The sequence below is a fragment of the Metarhizium album genome, assembly GCF_000804445.1.
Source record: "Metarhizium album ARSEF 1941 chromosome Unknown scaffold_14, whole genome shotgun sequence".
Classification (NCBI taxonomy): domain Eukaryota; kingdom Fungi; phylum Ascomycota; class Sordariomycetes; order Hypocreales; family Clavicipitaceae; genus Metarhizium; species Metarhizium album.
The window spans coordinates 473,621-485,940 of record NW_024467588.1 but is presented as its reverse complement, the minus strand read 5'-3'; the positions used below and the strand labels follow the sequence as shown (position 1 = coordinate 485,940).

Sequence of the window (12,320 nt, the reverse complement as noted above, 5' to 3'; positions counted from 1 at the left end):
AAACCATACCTGGCGATGGTCTGATGTGACGGGCGCATCATGCACCATGATGGTACGATACTCCCTACTCTGTACTCCGTACCCTTGATTCTGCAATTTTGCGCGAGGCACAAAGGGGTGGGGTTCTCCATCGCAAACGTCTTTCTTATTAGTTAGTAGTTACCACCTCGCAGAAACAAACGCAAATCAGGGTCAAAGCATGTTTTCCGCCCCCACGAAAGGCCCCGTCCCAATTGAGCAGCGTGGTCCATTCCGTTTGTCCGTGACATCGCAACCGACGGTGCTTCGACGCTGGCTTTTTTAAGTTTGGCGGGCGCGCTTTGATGCTGCTTGTCGGCTGTCGCCAAGCAAAGCCCGGAGTAACGTTATTCCTCCAGCGCATGTGCACAGTACAGCTCGTTCGCGCCTTGGTTTCATCGGCATCAGCTTCCTCCCGCTTCACTGTTTCCATCCACGCGCCGCCACTCCGACATGGAGACTCCCAGACATGCGCGGCGGTGGCACGCAGACTCATCCTTCGTCGTCCTACCCGAAACTCATATAGGAATCCGTGTCCGTGCCTCTTGGTGGCGCATCTCGGGCACCGGCCCATCTTTGTTTCACATGTCAAGCCTCACGGCCCACAACTGATAGACAGAATACCAAGTTGCTGACTGACCCTTTTTCCTTTTGTTCCTGCGTCATTCTCTTCTTGGTCCTGCAGAACAATCGACGTCCACGAGTTCACTGTTCATTCAGGTCACGGCCGGGGCTCGGGCCTCGGGAGTCGGGGGTCGGGGGTCGGCGTGCGCTCTATCGTGACAGTGCCGCCACCCTTACTGTGCAAGCATCATCTAACAGGCATCCCATCATCATTACCGTCGTCCGACGGGCTCAAGGATACAAGGATACCCCGTGTTGAGCCTGTTGAAAACAGGAAGGTTAATCCAGGGACGGCACAAGACGAGCCAATCTCGAGTCTTGTCACCCGCCCGCCCCACGAAAAACCACCGACGTTTCGGCGACGCGAGACTGCCGACTCGCAACTACAGACCTCATCCCGTCCCAGCTCTGCAGCGCTCCGGCTCTCCAGCTCCCGCCTGGAGCCGTCTGGAGCCGCCTGGAGCCGTGTGCTCGATTTCGGTCCTCTCCCCGGCATTGTGCTATTTATTCATCTGCCACCACGCGCCCGGCGTTGGCGCTTCTTGTCTCTCACAATGGCCACATCGCCGAGTGCCAATTCCAACTCGATACCCCTCCTCTCCTCCTCACCGCCCAAGTCCAATCCCACCATCCCCCCGAGAACATCCAGCACGGGCCTGAATAGAAACAGCTTCACAGCCGCAACCGCAACCGCAACCACAACCGCAACCACAACCGCAACCTCGTCGTCAGCCGTCACCATCGCCGCCGCCGCCTCTCCCTCCTTCTCCTCGTCCTCGTCCTCGTCCTCCCCTCGCCATTCCGCCAACCACCAGGGCTTCACGCCGCCCGCTCCGCTGCCAGACATCCTCAGCCCCTCCGCAGGAACAGACGTTGGCCTCTCTGGCGGCCCCAGGCAGCGCTCACCAACTCACTCCCTGTCGCCAAGGACTCCCAGCAGCCCCATCTCCAGCTTCATCATGCACCACAACCAGCAGCAGCCCTCGCAGCCGCCCGACCCGCGCCGCTACGAATATGAGAACCTCAACTTCACCCCCAAGCGCTCCTGGACCGACGACAAGGAAAAGGTCGTCCGCGCCCCCTTCGACTACGTCGCCTCCCACCCGGGCAAAGACTTCCGCTTCCAGCTCATCAACTCCTTCAACACCATCCTCCAAGTGCCCCCCCACCGCCTCGAAATCATCACCAAGGCAGTCGGCATGCTCCACGAGTCCTCCCTCCTCGTCGACGACGTGCAAGACTCCTCCGAGCTCCGCCGCGGCTTCCCCGTCGCCCACAACATCTTTGGCGTCCCCCAGACCATCAACTCGGCAAACTACATCTACTTCATCGCCCTCCAGGAGCTCCAGAAGCTCAACAACCCCGCCGTCATCTCCGTCTTCGCCAGCGAGCTCGTCAACCTGCACCGCGGCCAGGGCATGGACCTCTTCTGGCGGGACACCCTCACCTGCCCCACCGAGGACGACTACCTGGAAATGGTGGGCAACAAGACGGGCGGCCTGTTCCGCCTCGGCATCAAGCTCATGCAGGCCGAGTCCGCCTCCAGCGTCGACTGCGTGCCACTCGTCAACCTCATCGGGCTCATCTTCCAGATCCGCGACGACTACATGAACCTCTCGAGCCGCGAGTACAGCGACAACAAGGGGCTGTGCGAGGACCTGACCGAGGGAAAGTTCTCCTTCCCCGTCATCCACAGCATCCGGGCCAACCCCGCAAACATGCAGCTCATCAACATCCTCAAGCAGAAGACGACGGATGTCCAGGTGAAGCGCTATGCCGTGTCCTACATGGAGAGCACGGGGAGCTTCGAGTACACGAGGAATGTCATCGGGATACTGATTGCGCGGGCGAGAAAGATGGCCAGCCAGATGGATCGCGGGCACGGCGAGACCCACGGCGTGCAGAAGATTTTGGACAAGATGGTTGTTGAGAAGTAGCGTCGGGCCGGGGCCTCGAGTATGTTGCCAAATTGTGTCTGTCTGCATCATGAGGAGAGCATGTCGATTGTCATTCATTTGCCTTGGGAAGCTTTGCAAGGGGTTCCAAAACAAAGTGGATGGGGCCGTTGTCGAAGCGTCGAGGCGTTGGGAGTTTCTGGGATCTCATTCGCGCATATAATGCCGCTAGCACAGTTTGATAGCTTACGCGACAAGGTGTCACTGCGAAACGACCATGGATTCATCATGTACATACTGGGGGTCCGGTGGAGGCATTGGAAAGAGAGACTTTGACCGTATGACTCCAAGGCTGTCGACGATGGTTCTCCAAAGGGCAACCAACCATACATGTACATGTGCATTATAAAGACTCCGGAGCAGCCTTCCTCTTGACCAACCGTACCCATCTCCTCCTTCGCCAGTCCCCTCTCCTTTGCATCGCATCCTCCCCTTCCTCCCAGCTCGTCTGGCGCATCGCCATCTCCGTGCTCTTTACGGGTTCCGGCGTGTCAATGACGCCCGTCCGATCGCCCTTGTCGCTCCAAATGTCATACACCCACCGCTCACCTTCCGTCTCAACCTCGACGCCGGTGATGATGCGCTCCTCGACCCATTCGCGGCTCCACAGGTCCAGCGCCCACTTCTTCTCGCTCCATTCCCAAGCATTGGGCGGCATGACGTCCTCGAAGAACCGCGTCCCCTTTGGCCGATCACCAATGATGCGAGCCTGAGACAGCGGATCGTACGGGTTCGGCGAGAACACCCACGGCTCCCATTCGCCGGTGGCTGATTTCCGCTCGAGTTCGAAGATCTCGACCTCGCGCGTCTCGGGGGCCGAGTCGAGGATCACGTCGTCGGCGATCCAGTTGTCCAGCCACGTCCGGGCGAGCGTCTCCTGCGCCTTGCCCTGCTCCTGGCGGGCGTGATGGAGCAGCTTCGTGACGGCCGGGTGGCAGAGGACAACGGGCGCCCAGGTGGCGACGAGGAAGATGAGGCGCCACGGGAGCATGTGCGCGGCGAGCATCATGACAATGCCGCCGAGGAAGGCGAACAGGAACACCGTCGACGACAGCGCCTCGTTGCTGAAGTTGGCAACGGGGACCAGCAGCTCCACGACCTTGTCGTAGCCGTTGCTAAAGTCGCCCATTTGGTTCTGCAGGTCCCGCGCGTTGCGGATAAAGTCCATGCTGAGCTCCTTGGCGGGCCTGGGCGTCGCGGCCGGCGCCAGGGGCGGCCCGGCCGGCGAGTATCCGATGCTCTGCTCGCTCGACAGGGTGCCCTTGGGGGGCGCCGGGTGTCTCGCCACGAATCCGGGTATGAGGACGCCGAATATCAGGAACGCTATGGGCAGCGCTGCCAGGAGGTACGGGTCCAGACAGATGAATGTCGCAATGGCCAGGTACGAAACCGTGTGGGATGTCGTTTGCCACGACAGCAGCGCTTCGACCTTGTCCTGGAACCGGAAGACGACTCCGATGCGCGAGTTGAAGCGCCGGAAGTTGTTGGACATGATTGTCAGGTTGAAGTTGGGCCGTTCAAAGGGATTCGGCACCGCCTCGTTGTTGTCCTGCACCGAGCCATCGACGGGAATCACCTGCTGGAGGAGCCTGGTGGGCATCGGTAGATTGTTAGCAAGGCGGGCGCGTCTCTCTGGTGTCGGGAATCAGGTGCCTTCCGTACCGTTCCACCAGTCGATCCTGGATCGAGGTCTTGTCTCGCAGAGCTGACAGTCCTGCCCATCCTCTCTTCTGCCCCTTTAGCTGCTGCTGCTCGTCGGGTTGCTTGCCGGGTTGCTGGCTGGTACCCTTGGCATCCGTTGCGCCTTGGGCGGAATCGTCAAGTTCGGTCGAAAAGTCGTCCATTGGTGGAAGAGAGCCGCTCTGTTGGTCCTCTTACTCTCGTCATGGCATTTGATGCTATGTAGGAGATGCTGAGTGACGCCCGTGTGTTGCTGCTCCACCGCCGAGGTTGGCCAAACGTGAAGCTCGGCTGATGGAGTACGTAGGCAGTGTTTGGGCGGTGCTGCGGTCTGCCACATGCAAATCGGCCGGGATTAACAAGAATCCGGGGCACTGGATTCAGGGTTCGAGAACTGGCGGGCGGGACTGTGCCAACGCTGCATATGTGCGGAGCACAATGGATGGAATATTCCAGTCGTCTCCAAGGTGGCACGGCTTTTGCGGGGATTTGGCCTCTCTTCTTTCTCTCTTTTTCTCCCGCGTAAATTGAAACTCTACCACGTTGGTTTTCGCTGCAAGGTAGATGTCCGTCGCCGTCGTGGATAACCAGTATGGAGGATGGAGGCGCACGTGCCCTACCTACCCCGAATTCTGAAAGTAACCTTGATGTCCCCTCTTCGCCAGGCACGAAGCTCCGTGGCATACCTTGCGCAGGTCCCTTTCTAATGTGATGGTCAGGAACTTGGTCATCTCGTCGGATTGTCTGCCAGGAGCCTACAGTGCTTTATTGCGAATATGCAATCCCGCCTCGACAATACGTACCTAGCTTCCTTGTTCAGGCCAACTGGAAGCCAAGCCACTACCAGCACACAAGACGAGATGACTAAGCGAGGCGTTGGCCCTGGCGCCATTCTCCCCCCTGAACCTAACTAATTCCACCACCACCGGCCGCATTTCAAGAACGGCATGCCGACGCCGACGTGTGATACACCCATCGTCGGCAATTCGAGAGCAGAACGAAACAGCGAGGGACCTTAACGGATCAATGCTCGCGGCCGTGCATGCACTCGTACTGGTTGGCATGCATCATAATGTCAGTGCACATCGAGTGCCTACATGCATTCGGTACTCCGTGTCCGAAGTGGCAAGCAAGTTTGTTGTCTTGCCGATCAGCGAGCGGCCAGGGGAGGGCCTGGTCTTGCCGCCGCGCTCAGGTATCGAGGGTCACGTATAGAATTCCAGATCAACACCGCAATTGGAAAAAAGGCTCCATACCAGGTACTGATACGGAGTACTAGGAAGCTAAGACATGCTTTGGTAGGCGCGGCTCATGTGGGCTCTAATCATCCGACGTCTTGGGCTGTGGACTCTGGATTCTGCAGACCACCACCGGTGTTATTAGTTCGACGGAGCACCTGAGGTTTTGGACGCTTGTAAATGAGCACAGACAATCTACAGGAGGAGCATGAAGTTGCCCAATCAATGCAGGGAGATGAGAGTTGAGTTGCCCGGGGTCTGCCAGAGGCTTGCCTCCCGGACAACCTGCCCTGGCCTGCCCTGGTCCTGTGATGCGAGCTACTACATGACCATGACCGGACCTGACGGGACGAAGAATTGATACACCATTTGGCACGACTTTGGTTGTTAATGCGCCTTATTACATCCCCAACAAGCGCAACACGGAGAAACATTGAACCCTTTTTTTTTTTCCCTTGCGTCAATATACATAGATCCCGTACAGAAATGGCCTGGTCAACCCTGGTTGCTATGCGCCATGGGTCGTGCCCCCCAAGGTCTGGCGTTGCGCGTCCTCAGGCCCGGCATTTCGAAAACCGCCCAATTTGGCCTCCAACTTCATCAAGAGTGATGAGGCAAAATTCATCCCAGCTAGCCGTCGTCATCCAGCAGCAGATTTGTGAACACGAAAAGTCGTCAACGACAACGGCACTGTTACGGAATGGCTGCAACCTGCAGGTGCCTAGTATAATAAGCACTCGAGTACGTACCAGCGATGGCATCGTCGTTGCTGCATAGCAATCGCCAGGGGGTGCGCCAGGGGTGGCGGGCAGCCGGTCGTCCAGACAGGGACATTGTTTTGGCAAGTTACGACAGTAATAACAACCCGTTCCTGATATGCATTTTCGCCAATGCTGGCTGGCATTGAACTCTGTCCCAATTGACGTGAAATAGGTCTGCGCGTCTTTGTCCTCGTTGCTCGGTGCATGGCAGCACTTGAGATCATCTGTCCCCGAGGCCATGCGAGCCGCCTGCACGCCGCCATAAACGTACATATGGACCATTACTACACACCGACACGGCATCGCTGTCCAGGGTGAAGCAAGGCTGGCAGCTTTAGAATCGAGTGAGCCCCGAGTTTGGAACGCCCGAGTTTGGGAACATTTCACGTCGACTCTGCCGCATCACTCTCAACGTTGCGCGCCATGTCAACTGAGTGTCCGGTCTCAGGAACCGCTGCCTTGTCTGGGCTCTTCCCTAGGTAGCTCAGGAAGGTGCCACCCCCTGTGCGTGCAGGCGGGTACGGAATAACTTCGCATCGAACCTCTGAGGACTTGAGCTCGTGCCCCCCTCGCCGTTGACTGTTGCCGCCGCCATCCCATTTGCCCATCTACAAAATCCATGGCCGCTCGGGCTTGACCATTTCGAAAAGCTATAAAGTAAACACAGTCAGTTGGAAGAAAGCGACATCGCCAATCTTCTCTCGCCGCAGTGTGTAGGTGACAAAATACGGCGTCTGATTGTGATTTTTTTTGCCGCCTTGCGCACTGAAATTGACAGCAGGCCAGCATTTGATCCGCGTACTTCGTACTGTGGACCCACCTTTCATGCTCATTGCTGTTTCCATACCCCACGGCCCACCAGCCAGCCACCAACCACCAGTGCTGTCAATCAAGGCTAAATCTGCTTTTGGTACGCAACATTGACACTGATGCGACCACAGTTGGTGGCCCGACCGCAAGCGCCTGGCTGTACAGGTGGAAAATAGGAGAAACGGCTGTACATGACGAGGCAGAGTTCGGATTGTCTGGGTGATTTATTAGTCCCGGCCAGCTCGGAAACCTTTGTAGATTCGACATCCTGGACGAGTGGCACTTTCCTTGGCTCAATTGCGGTATAATTGCGGCAGGTACGAGCAAGAACCAGAAGGCTGGCATTCGCACCTTCCCATCACTTGCTGAAGGGACCATCGCCCACTCCGCGAGCTCCACTGGCCTCCGCAATCTGCCCGCACCACCCACTCACTTCAGTGGCTGCTGCTGCTGCCGCCATCCCTCATGGCATAGACTGTCAAAAACAACCGACGACATCTTCGTTTCCCACCCATCCACCTCCCTTTCGTGCTCTCTAGCCCGCAAACAATACTCGCTTTAGGCCGTTTCGCGGCAGGATCGGGGTTTTCCATCTGGCTGTGGACGCTCGATTGAACTTTCACCTCGATACTGCCGTCATTCGGTCGCTGCCTCCATATCGACTGCGGCTCTCTGAGCATGTTCGGAATGAGGTAGTTGTCTCGAATGAACTCAGCTCCCTGACCGGACTGAGGCCTCTGTCCTAGCGACGACGAGCCACGCCGCTCCGCCAAAGCCAACCACACACCTTTCTGTTCGCATCGTCAACTCGAACTTGCCTGCTCTCTATGACGGTGACGCAGAAGGGACCGAATGAGCCACGGCCGGCCAATTCTCCGACTCGTGAATCCCCTTTTTTTTTTTTTTTTTTTCAAAACAGCCTAACTCAGGACCTTCAAACCTCGCAAAAGTACTCTGTCCTGGGGATGTATTCTGTTTGGTATCTACATGTTTACCAAGGTACTGACTGTCGCTTTTCTGTAGACGAGGCCCTACCCAGTCCAATCTTCACTCCCTTTCGACCTCGAGGTCGAGCAGCTTGATGTCCAACGCTCCAATGCTGTCGGCACCTTCTACACACTACTCTCTACTCTCCCTCGATCGAAATGGCGATAATGGAAACACCTCTCAATCGGCTGGATCCTTTGATTTCCTCCCGTCCGTCAGTTTCGATGATCTGCACACCAGTATTGAATCTGCTTCGACCGATTTCAAACTTGCCCAGTTCCCTTCACCCACAGGTGAAGGAGGTATACTTGAGGCGAAAGGCTTGACGGATAAGAAATCAACTGAAAGACCAATCATGGCACAGACCACCGGCTCAGGTCGTGGAAGTATACTGCCTCCGCCTTCTCGGCCTGGTCGTTCGGGATCAGTCTTGCGTCGACCGAGTACCTCGAGCAGACAAACTAGTGTGTCCTCGGTTGTGTCTTCCTCATCGGGCACACTGGATGCCCCTACCGCTCCCGCGGCCCTGCGGAATCGTCGCCACAGTCAATTCCACCCAGTTTTAAAGACCGCTGCTCCCAGGCCACCTCGGAAATCCGTGGGTCCTGGAGTCGTCGCAGATTCCGATGTGGCCGCCAGGCATGCACCTGTCAGGCGCGCCAGTGTGCTGGGCGACAAAATTGCCCCCCGGGACTCTACAAGGCGGTCTATTGACGGTGGTTCTGTAACGAGTTCGGACTCGACACGCAATTTGCCAACATCGCGGTCAATCAAAGCAAAGTCTGTCCAGCCACCTCCGAGGACAAGTCAGACGAACTTCCTCGGGAGTTCTACCCTTACGACGGAACAAAATCGTTTGTCGACTTTGGCGCCTCAATCTCCACGTGTTACTGGAAAGACGGGCACCCCATCATCTGGCGGTGGCAAGAGGATGTCGATGATGCCAGGCAGCCATGCCACAGGATTGGGAGCCCGCACCATCAGCCCAACAGACACGAGAAGAATGAAACGCTTGTCTATGATGCCACAATCACAGAGCCTCAATATGCTTGCCAATGCGCCCCCTCCCCCTCCACCGGTTTCCATGGATGTCCGTGCCGAATCACGATCTCCTTCCATGATTCCACGAAAGGCATCTTTGACCCCTTCCTCCGCCAGAACGACGCCAGATATAAACAACCGAAAGTCATATAGCTCCGGCCTCTCGATAGGCTCTGCGGCCAGTTATAACACTGTGCGGACGTCTACGGGGTCTGTTCAGCCTCGTTTTCCTCCATCATCCTCTGCAACTCGGCTGCCGGCGCCCAAGCATGGCAACACGCACAACAATAAGCAAGCTGACGACAATGAAGACGTTCCTCCTGTTCCTGCCATACCCAAAGCTTATGAATCCCCAAAGGAATCACATGCTGAGACGTACTTCGCGGAAAAGAAGAAATCGAGCCTCAACTCTCTCGACGCAACAAGTATTCATAGCAACTCGACCAGTAGCATATCGATACCTATGCATCGTGAACCTTCTTATGTTCAGAAAAAGACAAATGTCAGAAAGAGCTCATATGCTGGGATCTCTGCCATTGAAGGGGAGAAGCGCGATGCCCATGCTAGGAAACAGCTGGAACCACTGAGACTACCGCCTCTCAATATTGGGCCGTTGAACTTCCCTTCCACTTCAAAAATGAATGGTCAAGACCCTTCTCATCGGGATTTCAGCCCTCCACCTTCACGTCGGATTCCCAAGACCCCTACAACCCCTCTGACGACATCGAAGAGTTCCTTTTTTTCCAAAAGTCGGTATGACGAAACGTTGGAACTTCCGTCTCTTAGGAGCAGTACCTCCACTCACCATATTCGTCGAGTTACGCCGAGTCCTCCTGATGGTGATGGTATCTCCTCGGATTCATCATCTAGCTTGGTTGAGCCAATCCATAAATCGAGCATCTCGCCTTTCCTGTCGTCATCTTTGCCCAAGGGAGGCTTTGACATCGGGCACTTGAAGAGCCCTCAAATTGGAGGGGATTGCACCACCGTCACAGGAACTTTCTCTGAGCACAGTGGTGAACACAAGTCTGCTGGCCGCCAAGAACTGAACACGTTTAGGCCTATACCCAAGTCTCCCCCACCTGATCCGACGGAGACTCAAGGACCTCACAGTCCTTCATCAAAGACATCCCTTCGAAGGAAGCTCAGCTTGTCGTGGAAGCGAAGTAACTCCAAGTCCGGTTATGGTGACACGATCGATAAATTCGGCGCACAGCAATCTTCCAACGCTGACAGCATGCCGCCGCCTCGCATTCCTGCCTCAGCATCTGCCGTAGTTGGCGGTTATTCCGGACTCAAACAGCCTCATCCAAGCTCGATTGCGAGTACAAATTCTATTGGAGCCAATGCTGACATGAGAAGTCGAAAGAGCTCGGCAGCAAGTCTAACAAGTCATGGTGGCCCCAATGCCCCTAATCGTATTAAGAGCGATATCGGGCATGCTCAGAAAGAAGCGTCCGATTGTTTTACGGTGCCGTCCACCAGAATCGCTAGTAGCGTATCGAAAAAGATGGCCAAGCCCAAGTCTTCCGCCAACGGACTCCGTACTGTTGGTTCTTGGACGGCCGATCCGGACAAAGATGATATGGCTGCTGAGGAAGAAATGCGAAAGCTAGGATCTCGTCGAAAGGAGACCGAGGTTGCTGGCAAAGCGTTGGATGCTTTGAAAAGGAAGGCAACGCCCAAGGAGCGCGTGGGATCTCAAGACGCTATACGAATTGCTATGCTGAATATCTATGAACGGGGCGAAATTATTGATTACAACGACGTATACTTTTGCGGAACCCAAAATGCCCGAAAGGTTGTGGGGAACTTGCAGTCCGACACTCCAAATTTTGGCTACGATGACGACCGCGGTGATTACACTATCATCCCAGGTGATCATCTCGCGTACAGATATGAGATTGTGGATATTCTTGGAAAGGGAAGCTTTGGACAGGTTGTTCGATGCATTGACCACAAGCTTGGTGTTCTTGTTGCCATTAAAATCATTAGGAACAAGAAGAGGTTCCATCAGCAAGCTCTTGTGGAAGTCAATATCCTTCAAAAGCTTCGCGAATGGGTAAGCCCTGAGTAATACTCGATGGCATAATGTTTATGGTTCACTGACAAGACTGCAGGATCCCAAAAATAGACACAGCATGGTCAATTTCACCCAGAGTTTCTATTTCCGCGGTCACCTATGTATCTCTACGGAACTCCTGGACATGAACCTTTACGAGTTTATTAAGGCGCATTCTTTTCGTGGATTCTCCCTGAGAATCATTAGGCGATTCACGAAGCAGATTCTGAGCTCTCTAGTTCTGCTGAAGCAGCGCAAGGTCATTCATTGCGATTTGAAACCAGAGAACATTCTTCTGAGACACCCGCTACACTCTGAAATCAAGGTGATCGACTTTGGATCAAGTTGCTTCGAGCATGAGAAGGTATACACATACATCCAATCAAGATTCTATCGGTCACCAGAGGTAATCCTAGGTATGACATATGGCATGCCCATCGACATGTGGAGTGTAGGTTGCATTCTGGCTGAATTGTACACGGGGGTCCCTATTTTCCCTGGTGAGAATGAACAAGAGCAGCTGGCATGCATTATGGAGGTTTTCGGACCTCCCGAGAAGCATTTGATTGAGAAGAGCACGAGAAAGAAGCTGTTCTTCGACTCCATGGGCAAACCACGGTTGACTGTATCGTCGAAAGGCCGACGTCGTCGTCCATCGTCAAAGACCCTTCAACAGGTTTTGAAATGTGACGACGAAGCCTTCCTGGACTTCATTGCTCGTTGTCTCAGATGGGATCCCGACAGACGACTAAGGCCTGAGGACGCCGTTCGACATGAATTCATCACGGGCCAGAAAGTGCCAGTCATCATCCCAAGACTGCCAGCAAGGGAAGCATCACCGTCGAAACAAGTCACCCACTTTTTAACCCCCCGCCCTCTACCTGACCCTCCAGCTTCTATTGGGAAAGGGGTTGGTAGTTCCGCGCGGACCGGCATCAACAGCCCGCACAAGCCGGTGTCTGGCGCTTCAAGAAGAATCTCTGGGGCCACGGCAGCCACGGCTGCTAGCATCAACAGACGAACTAGTGCGGGCGGCTCCATCAGCAGCATCAGCAGTCTACCTCGAGCCGCTGGTCGAACTGCTAGTGGCAGACAGGACCTTGCGGCAGCTGGTGCGTCAGCCGCAATGAGCCGACGAGTATAA

At 55.4% G+C, this 12,320-nt stretch overlaps 3 protein-coding genes across 3 annotated transcripts; 2 read left to right on the top strand and 1 right to left on the bottom strand.

Moving 5' to 3' along the window:
• Positions 1-1,196: 1,196 nt before the first annotated feature.
• MAM_05601 (geranylgeranyl diphosphate synthase) lies at positions 1,197-2,579 on the top strand (the record flags this gene model as incomplete). Its single annotated transcript, XM_040824399.1, has 1 exon — positions 1,197-2,579. One exon carries the CDS (start codon positions 1,197-1,199, stop codon positions 2,577-2,579), a length of 1,383 nt encoding a protein of 460 aa, XP_040677724.1.
• A 361-nt stretch (positions 2,580-2,940) lies between these two features.
• MAM_05600 (peroxisomal Pex24-like protein) lies at positions 2,941-4,441 on the bottom strand (the record flags this gene model as incomplete). Its single annotated transcript, XM_040824398.1, has 2 exons — positions 2,941-4,186; positions 4,260-4,441. 2 exons carry the CDS (start codon positions 4,439-4,441, stop codon positions 2,941-2,943), a joined length of 1,428 nt encoding a protein of 475 aa, XP_040677723.1.
• A 3,741-nt stretch (positions 4,442-8,182) lies between these two features.
• MAM_05599 (serine/threonine protein kinase) lies at positions 8,183-12,320 on the top strand (the record flags this gene model as incomplete). Its single annotated transcript, XM_040824397.1, has 2 exons — positions 8,183-11,176; positions 11,235-12,320. 2 exons carry the CDS (start codon positions 8,183-8,185, stop codon positions 12,318-12,320), a joined length of 4,080 nt encoding a protein of 1,359 aa, XP_040677722.1.